At 38.2% G+C, this 13,422-nt stretch overlaps 1 protein-coding gene across 1 annotated transcript; it reads right to left on the bottom strand.

The window, feature by feature from the left end:
* Positions 1-8,215: 8,215 nt before the first annotated feature.
* Positions 8,216-13,077, bottom strand: LOC132023955 (dynactin-associated protein-like). Its single transcript, XM_059410063.1, has 3 exons — positions 12,760-13,077; positions 9,844-9,924; positions 8,216-9,007 (listed from the first exon to the last, which is right to left on the bottom strand). Exons 1-3 carry the CDS (start codon positions 12,811-12,813, stop codon positions 8,681-8,683), a joined length of 462 nt encoding a protein of 153 aa, XP_059266046.1. The 5' UTR covers positions 12,814-13,077; the 3' UTR covers positions 8,216-8,680.
* Between the last annotated feature and the right edge of the window lie 345 nt (positions 13,078-13,422).

Raw genomic sequence — 13,422 nt, 5'->3', positions numbered from 1 at the left:
AAACCAAAAGACAACTGACAGAATGGGAGAAAATATTTGCAAACGACATATCAGATAAAGGGCTAGTATCCAAAATCTATAAAGAGCTTATCAAACCCAACACCCAAAGAACAAATAATCCAATCAAGAAATGGGCAGAGGGCAGGAACAGACATTTCTGCAAAGAAGACATCCAGATGGCCAACAGACACATGAAAAAGTGCTCCACATCACTTGGCATCAGGGAAATACAAATCAAAACCACAATGAGATACCACCCCACACCAGTCAGAATGGCTAAATTAACAAGTCAAGAAATGACAGATGCTGGCAAGGATGTGGAGAATGGGGAACCCTCCTACACTGTTGGTGGAAATGCAAGCTGGTGCAACCACTCTGGAAAACAGCATGGAGGTTCCTCAAAAAGTTGAAAATAGAACTGCCGTATGACCCAGCAATTTCACTACTTATTTACCCTAAGGATACAAACGTAGTGATCTGAAGGGGCACGTGCACCTGAATGTTTATAGCAGCAATGTCCACAATAGCCAAACTATGGACAGAACCTAGATGTTCATCAACAGATGAATGGATAAAAAAAAAGTGGTATATATATATACACACATATGTGTGTATATATATATATATATATATATATATATATATATATACACACACAATGGAATACTATGCAGCCATCAAAAGAAATGAAATCTTGCCATTTGTGACAACGTGGATGGAACTAGAGGGTATTATGGTTAGTGAAATTAGTCATTTGGAGAAAGACAACTATCATATGATCTCCCTGATATGAGGAAGTGGAGATGCAACGTGGGGGGTTTGGGGGGTAGGAAAAGAATAAATGAAACAAGATGGGATTGGGAGAGGGGCACCTAGGTGGCTCAGTGGGTTAAGCCTCTGCCTTCAGCTCCAGTCATGATCTCGGAGTCCTGGGATTGAGCCCCGCATCAGGCTCTCTGCTCAGTGGGGAGCCTGCTTCCCCCATCTCTGCCTGCCTCTCTGCCTACTTGTGATCTCTCTGTCAAATAAATAAATTAAAAAAAAAAAAAAGAGATGGGATTGGGAGGGAGACAAACCACAAGTGACTCTTAATCTCACAAAACAAACTGAGGGTTGCTGGGGGGAGGGGGGAAGGAGACGGGGGTGGGGTTATGGACATTGGGGAGGGTATGTGCTATGGTGAGTGCTGTGAAGTGTGTAAACCTGGTGATTCGCAGACTTGTACCCCTGGGGATAAAAATACATTATATGTTTATTAGGAATTTTTAAAAATTTTAAAAAAAAGAAAATGCAAAAAGAAAGAAAACTTTGAGTGGCCTAATGAGCACGGTCTCAGTGGAGGTCAAACCAGGCTACAGTCTGTCTTCTTGTTTCTGCTCTCATACTATAAATAAGTATCCTTTCAGCACGTGTTTCTCATTTTTGTGCTTTTTGTTGGTGAGTTTGCTGTTTGGAATGTACCCCCAGCACAGTGCTGAAGTGTTATCTGGTGGTTTTTTGCTTTGTTTTGTTTTTGGTTTTTTTTAAGATTTTATTTATTTATTTGACAGAGATTATCTGGTGTTTTTAAGTGAGGCTGTGATGTGCCTTACAGAGAAAACACATGTGTTAGATCAGCTCCACTCGGACATGAGTTACAGGGCTGGTGGCAGTGAGTTCAAGGTTAATAAATTAACAATATGATGCATCCTGATAATGGGAGAGGATAGTCTCCATTCTGTACTTGAAGCCACTCCAGAAAGTAACATGTATGATGTGTGAGAAATCTATGGAAAAGCAGCTGAATTTGTAAATTTGTAAAATAACCAGTAATGAAAAAGTGTAGTGGCAGCATTGTGGTTATTGGGCCAATTCCACATTAAAACCTGTTAAACCCCTAGGACCTGCCCGACCCTCCTTAGCCATAGTGACTCCATGTTGCCTAGGTAGACATTTTGTTGTTTAATAAATGCCACAGCAGTTACTGATACCAGTTCCAGGTAACTGTTGCTAAAACACACACCTAAAACAAGGCCATTTTGTTTAATAAATGCCTCAACAGTTATTGATATCAGTTCCAGGTAACTGTTGCTAAAACACACACCTAAAACAAGTCCAGACAGGTGGAAACATCCAATCAGCCAAAGCCACAAATGTAGAGGCCTGCAGTTGTGCCCTATAAAACTAGGCTGTAAGACGAAGGGGTTGTCGCTCTCTTCCGAGGTGGCCCTAGCCAGTCAGTCTGACTTCTAATGCTTGGCATAGAATAAAGCTTTACATAACTTTCAAAAAAAAAAAAGTGGCCTTTGGACTTGATAATCTCCACAATCTCTTACAGCTGGATGCTTCTGGGAGGCGGTCAGTGCCTTAATATATCAAGCGCTGGCTTTATAGTTTTTCTAAGCCAGGTGCGGGTTGGGTTCCATGGGGATACACAAAAGCATGAGGCATGACCCCCCTCCTCCCGGGAGGGGCGCTGGTGATCAACAGTAACAGGGGACACTCCTGCACACCTAAGTCCTCAGACGGTGTGATTGGCTCCTGCCCCCACCAACCTCGCCACTGTAGTGTCACACAGACGGCACATCTGACTCACGATTATGAGACACGGTTAGAAGTTTGCTGCTGTCAGAGTGTTTATGGAAGGGTTTTAAAGAGTACGGGCCGGGGGAGGGGCTCATAATGAGGAAGTTGGGATAAAATGCTTACTACTTTCCTCTAAAAAATTTTGGAATTAATTGTTATGCCAGACACCCTGAACTGTCCCACAATAGCCTTTTCTTTGTTCTCCTGATAAATAGAACCATTAATTTTAACTACTCACACAAACATCCAGAATAATAAGACATTCTCCAGCCTTCCTTACAGATAGGTGTGGCTATAGGACTAATAATCTTGGTGATGGGATATAATATAATTGTTGCGTGCAATTTCTGAGAAATATCCTTAGAGGGAAGGATCAATCCTTTCATGCCTCTTCCTTTCTGCTGGTTGGAATATAGACATAATGACCGGAGCTTAAGCAGCCATTCTGAACCATGGAATAGAAGCCAGTTGCTGATTACTTGGAGCAGTGAAATAAAGGAGTCCAGATCTCTGAGGACCATGAAATTACTTTCTCCAGCTCTGTACCAGCTACCTTCAGTCTTTTCTCTGTAAAAAAGAAACTTTCTATGTTTATACGGTTTCTAGGATTTTAGCTTTCTTAGGTCCCACCTACAAATCACATCATACAGTATTTCGCACTCTCTGGCTTATTTCACTTAGCATAACGTCCACAGTTTCCATTCATGTCATCACACATGGCAAGATTTCCTTCTTTCTGGTGGCTGAATTTTTTCCCCATCTTCTTTATCTATTCATCTGTTGACACGTTTTTTCCATATCTTGACTATTGTGAATAATGCTGCAATGAACATGGGAGTACAGATCTCTCCTCCAGATCCTGTTTTTATTTGCATCGTAAGTATAACAAGAAGTGCAATTGCTAGATCATGTGACAGTTCTATTTTCAATTCCTTGAGGAACCTCCATACTGTTTTCTGTAGTGGCTGCACCTATTTAAACATCCCAACCAGTAGAGGTTTTCCCTTTTTGCATAGCTTTGCCATTACTTTTCCTCTCAGCTTCTTGTTGATAGCCATTCTAACAGGTGTGAGGTGATAGCTTATTGTGGTTTTCACTCGCATATTCCTGATGGGCGATTTTGAACACCTTTTCATGTAGCTTCTAGCCAAGTATGTGTATATCCTCTTTGGGAAAATGTTTATCCTGTTCCTCTACTCGTTTTTATTTTTATTTTTTTTAAGATTTCATTTATTTATTTGACAGAGAGTGAGCGAGCACAAGCAGGGCAGACAGTGGGGAGAGAGAGGGAGAAGCGGACTCCTGCTGAGCAGGGAGCCCGATGCAGGGCTCGATCCCAGGACCCTGAGATCATGACCTGAGCCACCCAGGTGCCCCTCCTCTACTCGTTTTTAAATTGAATTGTTTTCTCCCATTAAGTTAGGAGTTTTTTATAGATTTTAGATATTAACTCCTTATCAGATGATATGATTTGCAAAGATTTTCTCCATTCCGCAGGTTGTATTTTGTTGATGGATTCCTTTGCTGTGCAGAAACTTTTTAGTTTGATCATGGAATATTATCCTTAAATATATGATTCAATTTAGTTTACTAATATTTTGTTGAGAATTTTTGCGCCTACATTCACTAGAGATATGGACCTATAGTTTTGTTTTCTTCAAGTGTCCTTATCTGGCTTCAGTATCAGGGTAATGCTACCCTTCTAAAAGGATTGGGGATATTCCCTTCTCATCAATTTTTTGGAACACTTTGAAAAGATTGGCATTAATTCTTCTTTAAATATTTGGTAGAATTCACCAGTGAAACCATCTGATCCTGAGCTTTTCTAAAAGTTTAGAAAATTTTGATCACAGATTCATTCACCTTACTCGTATTGATCTGTTTGATTTTCTGTATATTCATGACTCAATCATGTCCGGTTGTAGGTTTCTAGAAAGTTGTCCATTTCTTCTAGGTTATCCAATTCGTTGGTGTACAATCGTTCACAATAAACTCTTCAGATCTTTCTAGATCTGTGTTATCATTTGTAATGTCTCCTTTTCCATTTCTAAAGTTTTTTGACTCTTCTTTTTTCTCAGTTTGTCTAGCTAAAGGTGTGTCATTTTTTTTTTTTTTTCAAATAACCAGGTCTTAGTTTCATTCATCTTTTCTATTATTTTACTGGTCTCCTTTTTTGAAGTAGCTTTACTAAGGTGTAATTGACATACAACAAGTTGTACATATTGGAATCATACAATTTCATAAGTTTTAACCCATGGAAACATCACCACCATCTAGATAATGAACATAGTCATCACCCTCACAATTTTCCTTATACCCCTTTGTAATTTCTTTGCCCCATGTATGCCCACTCCAGTTCTTGCCCTTGGATAACCAATGGTCTGTTTTCTGTCACTATCAATTAGTGTAAATTTTTCAGAATTTGTTTTATTAATGGGATCATATAGTGTTACTCTACTGTTTGCCCACTTTCAGCATAATTACTTTGAGATTTATCATGTGGTATGTATCAGTGGTTGATTCATTTTCATTGTTGGGGACATTTCTGCTCCAATCTTTGTTATTTACTTCCATCTGCTACGTTTGGGCTTAGTTTCCTTTTATATTTCCTTCAGGTATCAAGTTAGGTTGTTTATTTGAGATCTTTGTTTTCTGTGAATTTATTGCTATACATTTTCCCTCGTAGAATGTCTGGAGAATCCCATAGGCTCCTATATTCTTTTCTAAAGCCACACTTCTAGAAACACGCTTCCCTGGTTTGTTCCGTTTCTCTCCTTACTAGTAACTGCTTTTCCGTGGTGTCTCACATGCACAGATCAACAGCCAAGCTACCACCATGATAGCTTGGTCATTTTCCCTTCTCCATTTTCTTTCTCTGCAGTTTCAGATAGGGTATCCAACAACACCTAGGGCTTTTTTTTTTTTTTTTTCTTTACAGGGGGTGGGGAGCGTCTCTGTATTCATGCATTAGTCTGAAGTGGTCCAAAAACTTGGCGAGTCCCTCCACATGGAGGTGGCTGGCCAAGCTGGGATTTTTCCCACACACGAGGAGGCCCTTTGCCCATGCTTGTTTCATTTTCCATCTCCCGGCCGACTTGCCAGTTGTTAGAAGGTGGAGGAAGGTCAGTAAAGCAAAAAGAAGGCACTTTGAGACTGAAACACAAAGCAAGCCTCTCTATACCATTGACACGGAGTTTTATTCAAGGTAACTTACGGACAGTGGGGATCCCGCGGAGAATGGTCCACAGCAAACACAAAGATATTCCCACCAAGTCCGGACCGTAATCCCCAGCTTTTATAGAGCAAGTGGTTTGGCGGTGTAGCCACAGGGTAGTTTCCTGAAGTGGTGCCATCTGGGTGCACCAGAGCATCTCTACTAGTATCTAAAGTGGAACCTTCTGTGTGCCACATTCAGGAAGCTCGAGATCAGAACTAGCCTTCCCACAGGGCATTGCTTAACCTCCTCGGGCATGGGACTTGTAGGTCACCGCACAGGTGTGAACAAGATGAAGGGCCAAAGATGGAGTCAGGGCCGTCAGCTGTAGTTTCAAAGTAGAAAAGCTTTGGAAACTGCGTATTCTGAGAGTGAATGGCTTATCCCATCTTGGAGCTGGGCTACCTATTACAGCAGATTTTCAGTATAGATAAGTGAACTTTGGGGGAAGCAAAATGCCCGCTAGGACATTTTCCAGTAAAGCGTCTAAGGAAGTTAGTTACACTCTCATTTGATGAAGCAAATTTGTAAACTTAGCCTCTAATCCTACATAAAGTTACTTTGTGCTTAAGAATGAATGAGAGACTCACAAAAGGCTGTGTAGCAGATGTTTTAAATAGAGAAGCTTCCTGACTAATTTAAAATATATCACTATCAATCAAGTGGGGTGAATGAATTTTGAAACAATAAATATTAGTGCTTATATATGTTTTTAATATTTACTGAATAAGTCATTAAAACTGGGTGATTACTTATTTATTGTCTATACATACTTCACTTAGTATTTTCATAGTACTTCATAAAATTTTTGTTCAAGTGATGTATTTTAACTTGTGAACATATTTTCCACAACCCTGTTTACTATTTGAAAATTTTATTAAACCATAAAAGTCTAAAGCAGAACAGAGAATCCAAGAGCTCATTTACATCTCTATTTTAAAAAGCACAGAAACCTGATGATGTCAGATGACTTAATTACAATATCCTCCAACCCAAAATTTAATGTAGGAAACTCATTGCTAAGATTCTCCTTAAACATAAAGGGGTATGTTACCATGTTACCATATCACATCTGTAGTATCTCTTTTTTTAAAAGCTTTTTTTTACTTTTAAACCACAAAGTGAAATTTAAATTATATTAGGAAGTACATTTGAACCTAACAAAGTTAGTCTTTCTTCTTCTTAGGCATTTAAATAAAAACTATAATAGAAATGAATCAGTTTAGGATCATACTAGGGGAACATGCATACACATTTACTCCCTTGTGTTTATTAACCTTATCTAGAACTTTCTGATCTTTCTTTTCTAAAATGTATATAACAACTTTCATCATTCTTAAGTTTAATGATAAGTTCTTAAGTTTAATGATATTTGTGGTATAAAAATTATTCATTATAGACTCAAATTTGTACATCTCATGGTGTCTGACAAATAAAAACGAGCTGCCCATATAGGACAATTTTGTAAGGAATGACCATATTTCCTATCCTTCTTTTGTGGAGGCTTAAGTGTTCAATAAGTTCTCAAAGTCTATTATTCCAATTCACATAGCCTATTATTGACTGCAGTAAATCAACCTAAAATTATATAGAACACAAAGTCTTTTGCTTTAGGAAAACAAAGAACCTCTAATGGTGAGCAAAAGACAATCAGAAGTTGGAACCTGGATACCAAGGCTTTAGTGTCCTCTCATGCGGCGGAGTCTGGGTAGGAAGCCTCCTTGTCTGAGAGAGTCTCCCATTTTTATAGAGTTTAGAGGTTGGGAGTGGAATGGAAAGGTTCATTTAACTCTAAAGTCTCTCCCAGAATGAAATGTATATGCTTTCATTGAATATTAAACACTTAATATAAATATTGAACACATCTTGCGTGTAGCAAATCGCAAGCAATATGTGCCCTCAAAATTATAGTACAAAATACAAAACAATTTTAGAGCTCAAATTTTGTAAGGAGTAGTTTCTGGTATTTTAGATATTAAGGAAAATATCAAATGTGGAAAATGATGTTGACAATATCACTGAAAAAATGTAAATATATAAAATACATTACATTTGAATGTTTCTAAGTGTTTCTAAGGGTGCTTTTAATTTTAAATCTATTAATTCTTTTTTCACCCTCTCATTTTCTATTTTAATTACCTCTACCTAAATCCAATTTTTCATTCTTTTTCAACTCTTAGTTTTTCTCCAAAATCTTCCTTGATTATTCCTAACTTCACTAATCTCTATTCTGAATTTCCCAACAAGAGAAATGAGTCTCTAATACCTGACAGGTATTTAAAAAACTCTTGCTCGTTAAGTACTTTTTTTTTAATTTTTTAAATTTATTTTCAGTGTAAGAGTATTCATTGTTTTTGTACTACATCCAGTGCTCCATGCAATCCGTGCCCGCTCCGATACCCACCACCTGGTCCCCCCAACCTCCCACCCGCTCATTAAGTACTTTAATTGAACATTTCCTTCTTCCCGCTGGAATACAAATGCTGGATATAGTGAAGTATATGAGACTGTAAAAGAAGCAATAGCTAGATGGTAAACACTGGCGTAAGAGCCAACAGGCAGGGAGCAAAGTGAAGTGGGATCCTCTTCCTCAGTGGAAACCATTTGTGAAGAATAAAGTTGGTTGTATAGGAGAGATTAAAAAGGAAGTTCTGGGCCCCAGCCTGAATGAATCGGGCTCAGTTGAAAAAAAAATCTTTTTGCAATCATTTGAACATTGGAGGGTCTAAGACTGAGTCATTGCGATATGGGAATTCAGCCAATGATTGGAGCAAAAAGGGCAAGCTCTCATAAAACCAAATGCTTTGTCACCTCTTGGCAGGAAAGAGAGGACCCCTGGACATGCCTCCTCCGGGGGGAGGGTGTTGATCTTGCTGGAGGAATGCTAAGGGCTCAAAAATGTCATTTTTCGTCTTCAATGATAATTTCATGCTCCAGTGTTGTTTTAGTGGTCTCCATGGGGGATGGAGACACCTTGGCGGGGGAGCTTTGGTTGGGCAAAGGGGTAGGAGATCCAGGCAGGGTTGATAAGGCAGGAGATGGGGTAGAACCAGGGATGCAGGTGACACGATTTGACTTTCCATCTGCGTGAATGGTGATGTTTGTACTGTTGATGGGCTTGCTGAAGTGGACAAAATATAAGACCAGAACAACAAGTGTTGTGGCAATAAGACAGGCCAGGAGACACACCAGAAATGTTTTCCAGAGTGACCATGGTTTTGCTGTAACCTGTAATGAATTATGAAAGTGAATATTTCAGCAAATGAGATAGTAGTGACTTAGGCAGCTGATTTCAGTTAGAATAAGGCTAATCTGTTTCATTACTCCAAATGCTATAATTTCAGGTACAGTTCATTAGCTGTCTCTTCCATTCCCTCCCTCTCTCTCTCTCTGTCTCACACACACACACGACTTGTCCACAAGTCCATGAGGACAAAGTGTTCCCTCTGAATTACGCCTTTGTACTAAAGCAATAAGGCATCATCTCATATGCAAATAGATTCCTCTGGAATATATTACTCGTAAGTTATGATCAGCTACTAACATCACAATATAAATTAAATTATCTGGTTAGTCCTCATTGCTAAAAAAAAGTGATGAAAATGTATATCAAAACATTTAGATTGGTTACCTTTGAGTGACGGAAAATTGCAGGTGTTCTTTTGCTCATTGTTAGCTCCTATTTTTATATTACATATTGAAATTTTATATTTAGAAAAATATTTTTAAAATAATTTTTATGTCTTATACATAAAGAGACCTTTCACTGAGCTTGGAAAGATATCAAAATAGAACACGTATTAGCGCTGGTATGGGGTAGGGTCTTCAAGGAATAGAATGAAACCCTGATAAACTGTTGGGGGCCGTGGGTCCCTGTTGTCACCACGAGCTTGTGGACTGGCAGCACAGGAGAAGTGCAGAGCAGTCAAAGGGCATGGGGCCAACGAGAGGCTAGAGGACGCAAGAGCCCTGCAGGGAGTCTGTGGAGCAGAGCCTGCCTGCCCCATTTCGCTGCTCCAGGACTGCTAAAGACTCCCCACCTCCCCCCAGTCCCCACATCTTACCCACTGCGGCTGGAGGGTCCCCGTGGGCAATCTACAACCACAGTGGGTTCCTTCATTCGAACAGTATGGATTTCTGGGCAACTGCAGAGAAATAATTTTAAAATAAATAAATAAACAAACAAGTCATTGTTTAAGATGAAGAAAGTTTTATCTGGGAACATAAACAAATGAAGCACATATAAATAATGTGAATCCAACATGTGTTAAAGGAAGAACCAACCAAGTTCTAGAAGAATCTGAAACTCTAATAAATGGTAGGATGATATGAATTGTACAGATACACTTTTCACATCAAATGATCAATGAAAAATAAAATGATTGATTCAACAGATGCCCAAAGAGCATTTTCACAAATTTCAGCATTCAGTCTTGACAAAGGCAGACGATACAAATCTCAAGAACTACAAATAAAATAGACTGACACCTTATTTAACTGTGAAACATTCGGCCCATGTCTTTAAAGTCCGAAGGAGTGAAGAACGTCTCCTACCACCAATATTAGGTCATGTTTTTCAAGTTCTCATCAGTGTGTGTGAATAATGGAAATGGGAATATAAAACTAACATTTTTTTTCTACATCATATGACTGCTTACAAACAGAATCTCAAATAATCAACCATACAATCTCTCAAAAGGAATAAGAACTCATTGAGTTGGCTGATTATAAAAATATGAAAAGTATATGTAACAGCACTTGTGTGCGTGCGTGTGTGCGCGCATTGCTGTTTGCGGTAATAAAGCAATATAAAACGGCAAAGCATATCAAATGCTATAGGACTTACATAAAGAAAACCACAACCCTTTACTGAGGCACAAAAAGACAACTTGGATAAACATCCTGTTATAAAAATATTTCAGCAGTATAAACTCTCAATTCTCTGAGTTTTAATTAATATCTTTATGGGCTTTTGGGAGGAAAAACAGGTAAATTGACAAAAATTTCACATGGCAAAATAAAACATTTGTAAGAATAAAATTAGATTGAATGGGAGAGGGGACCGGAAGTAGAATATTAGCAGTGATCTTTTTTTCTGGGAGGGATCATGGGTGATTTTTTCTTTTTTTCTTTGTTATTGTCTATATTTTCCAAGGGCTCTAAAATGGGCAAATAAACTCATAGCAATTGTAAAAAAAAAAAATTTTTTCTACTTGTTGTTTTTGGGCACTTAAGAAGTTATAGACTGTCAGATTACAAAAAAAAAAAAAAAAAAAGGGGGGGGGGGGGGGGGGGGGGGGGGGGGGTGGGAATCCAAACATTCCTTTCATGGTTTCAGAAGTCAGTTTCACTATTTAGGTTTTTTGTTTGTTTCTTTTTTGGGTTTTTTTGTTTGTTTGCTTGCTTGATTTTTTTTTTTTTTTTAAGGTAGATTATCTATTCATTTGACTTAATGGAATAAATTGCATAAATTTTGGCATGTGGGGAAATAACATAATTCACACCTAATTTATAATGAAAAGGAGAAGGAAATAAAATGATGTATATATGATAGTAAAGCGATGACATTTTGTAACTTCCTTGAAATGGGAGTCATCCTCTAAAATAAGTTTATGACAGTCTAGTTGCTGAATCCCGAGACTAATCACAAATATAACCTTCATGTGGCGAAATAATTCTTTTATCAAAGCCTATCTCTATCTTTCTATTTATTTCTTCTGATTCATCTCTTGGTTCTACAATCTCAGGTTGATTTAAAATTCGTTTTTCTGGGGTGCCTGGGTGGCTCAGTGGGTTAAAGCCATTGCCTTCGGCTCAGGTCATGATCCCGGGCTCCTGCGATCAAGCCCCACATCCGGCTCTCTGTTCAGCAGGAAGCCTGCTTCCCCTCTCTCCTCTGCCTGCCTCTCTGCCTACTATGATCTCTGTCAAATAAACAAAATCTTTAAAAATAAATAAATGAAATTTGATTTTCTTTATTATGAACATAGTAGTAGTTAAGCCCCGCATCAGGCTCCTTCCTCAGTGGGGAGTCTGCTTTTCTCTCTCCTTCTGTTCATGATCTCGCTCTCTCTTTCACCTGCTCACTCCCTCTCTCAAATAAATAAAATCTTTAACAAAAAATGAGATTAAATGAGAAATCTGAGTTCTATTTCTGATTCTGCCACTAGCTAAGTGGACTCTTCTTTTTTTCTAAAGAGTTTATTTATTTATTTGACAGAGAGAAACACAGCAAGAAAGGGAGCACAAGCAGGAGTGGGAATGCAGGCTTCCAGCTGAGCAGGGAGTCTGATGCGGGGCTCAATCCCAGGACCCTGGGATCATGACTTGAACCGAAGGCAGACCGCTTTATAACTGAGCCACCCAGGCGCCCTAGCTAAGTGGACTCTTAATGTTTCAATTCCCCCATATGCAAAATGAAAAGATTTGTTTGAATAAGGAGTGAGACCCCATACACGTTCCAAAAAATATGATTTTTATATTACTAGAGTAACATATTTTCAGCATAAGTCTCCCCATGAGACATTTTCTATAAATTACTACTTTAAATACATATAAATAGGTCAATGAAAATAGGTATTTTCATTGGATCAAATATATTGTAATAAATAATAACATAAATAATATAAAATAAACATAAATATTAATAAATATTAATATGTGCTATAAACAACATTCCAAATAATTTACTAAAACTTTTGTCTTGAGGTACCTTATATATAAATGTCAAAATTCAGCAAAATATCAAAATTTAGGCAAAATTCTAATGCATAGTTCCCAAAGGATATGAAAAGCAGTATCTGGCATATTAAATAACCCCTCTGGACACTTGTGATTGCTGGTAATAACATCTCAGATTCCATTCACCCTATAATAGCAAAATCAGAAAAATGCAGCCTAACTTTCTTGAAGTGTTACATGTTCAATGTTGAAAGCAAGACTATGAGCCCAGAGAGCAGCTAAAAGGCGTTTGTACTTACCAGCTCTACTGGATTTTGTTCAATATCCTCAGCGTGATGCCGGTCGCCACGCATTCTGACAGGGCTACAGCTCCAGAGATGTCTATACTCGCTTTGTGGGTGAGAAGTTGGAAAATCCCAGATTTATGTTAAATTAATAATTGTATTTATTCAATCTGGATTATGTAAGACAATAGTCATCTAGTTTCCAAAAAAAAAAAAAATTCCAAATTCAACCCCAAAGTACACGATGTATGCTTGCTGAGGAAAAACAAATAGAAAAACTTGCTCCCTTCGGAAAAACAACGGACAGAAAGTTATCTCAGCTGTAAGAAAGACTCCAGGATTCTGAGCAGATATAAAGCTTGCCTTCCTTATTTCACATAATTCATTTAAATCATGAAAACTTGATTTCTCATGGGTTAGGAATTTAGTTGTTGTTTCTTAAAAAAACTCACAGAGCCACTCCTTGATTATGAACATTTGCAGGATATTCTGTAGTTAGGCAGAGGGATTATGGCAATGACTAATTTCAAAACTTTTCAGAAATAAAACAATATTGAGGTTACAGGGTCATGATAGATGTAGGGGGATGGTGAATAAAATCTATGGCGTTGTTGAAATCAGTGGCTATACTGAGATGGACAAGGGAAGTAAAAAATGGTTTTACCCAAAAATACAGAT

The sequence above is a fragment of the Mustela nigripes genome, chromosome 8, assembly GCF_022355385.1.
Source record: "Mustela nigripes isolate SB6536 chromosome 8, MUSNIG.SB6536, whole genome shotgun sequence".
NCBI classification, from domain to species: domain Eukaryota; kingdom Metazoa; phylum Chordata; class Mammalia; order Carnivora; family Mustelidae; genus Mustela; species Mustela nigripes.
Note: the sequence above shows the minus strand (reverse complement) of the source record. Positions and strands in the feature narration are given on the sequence as shown.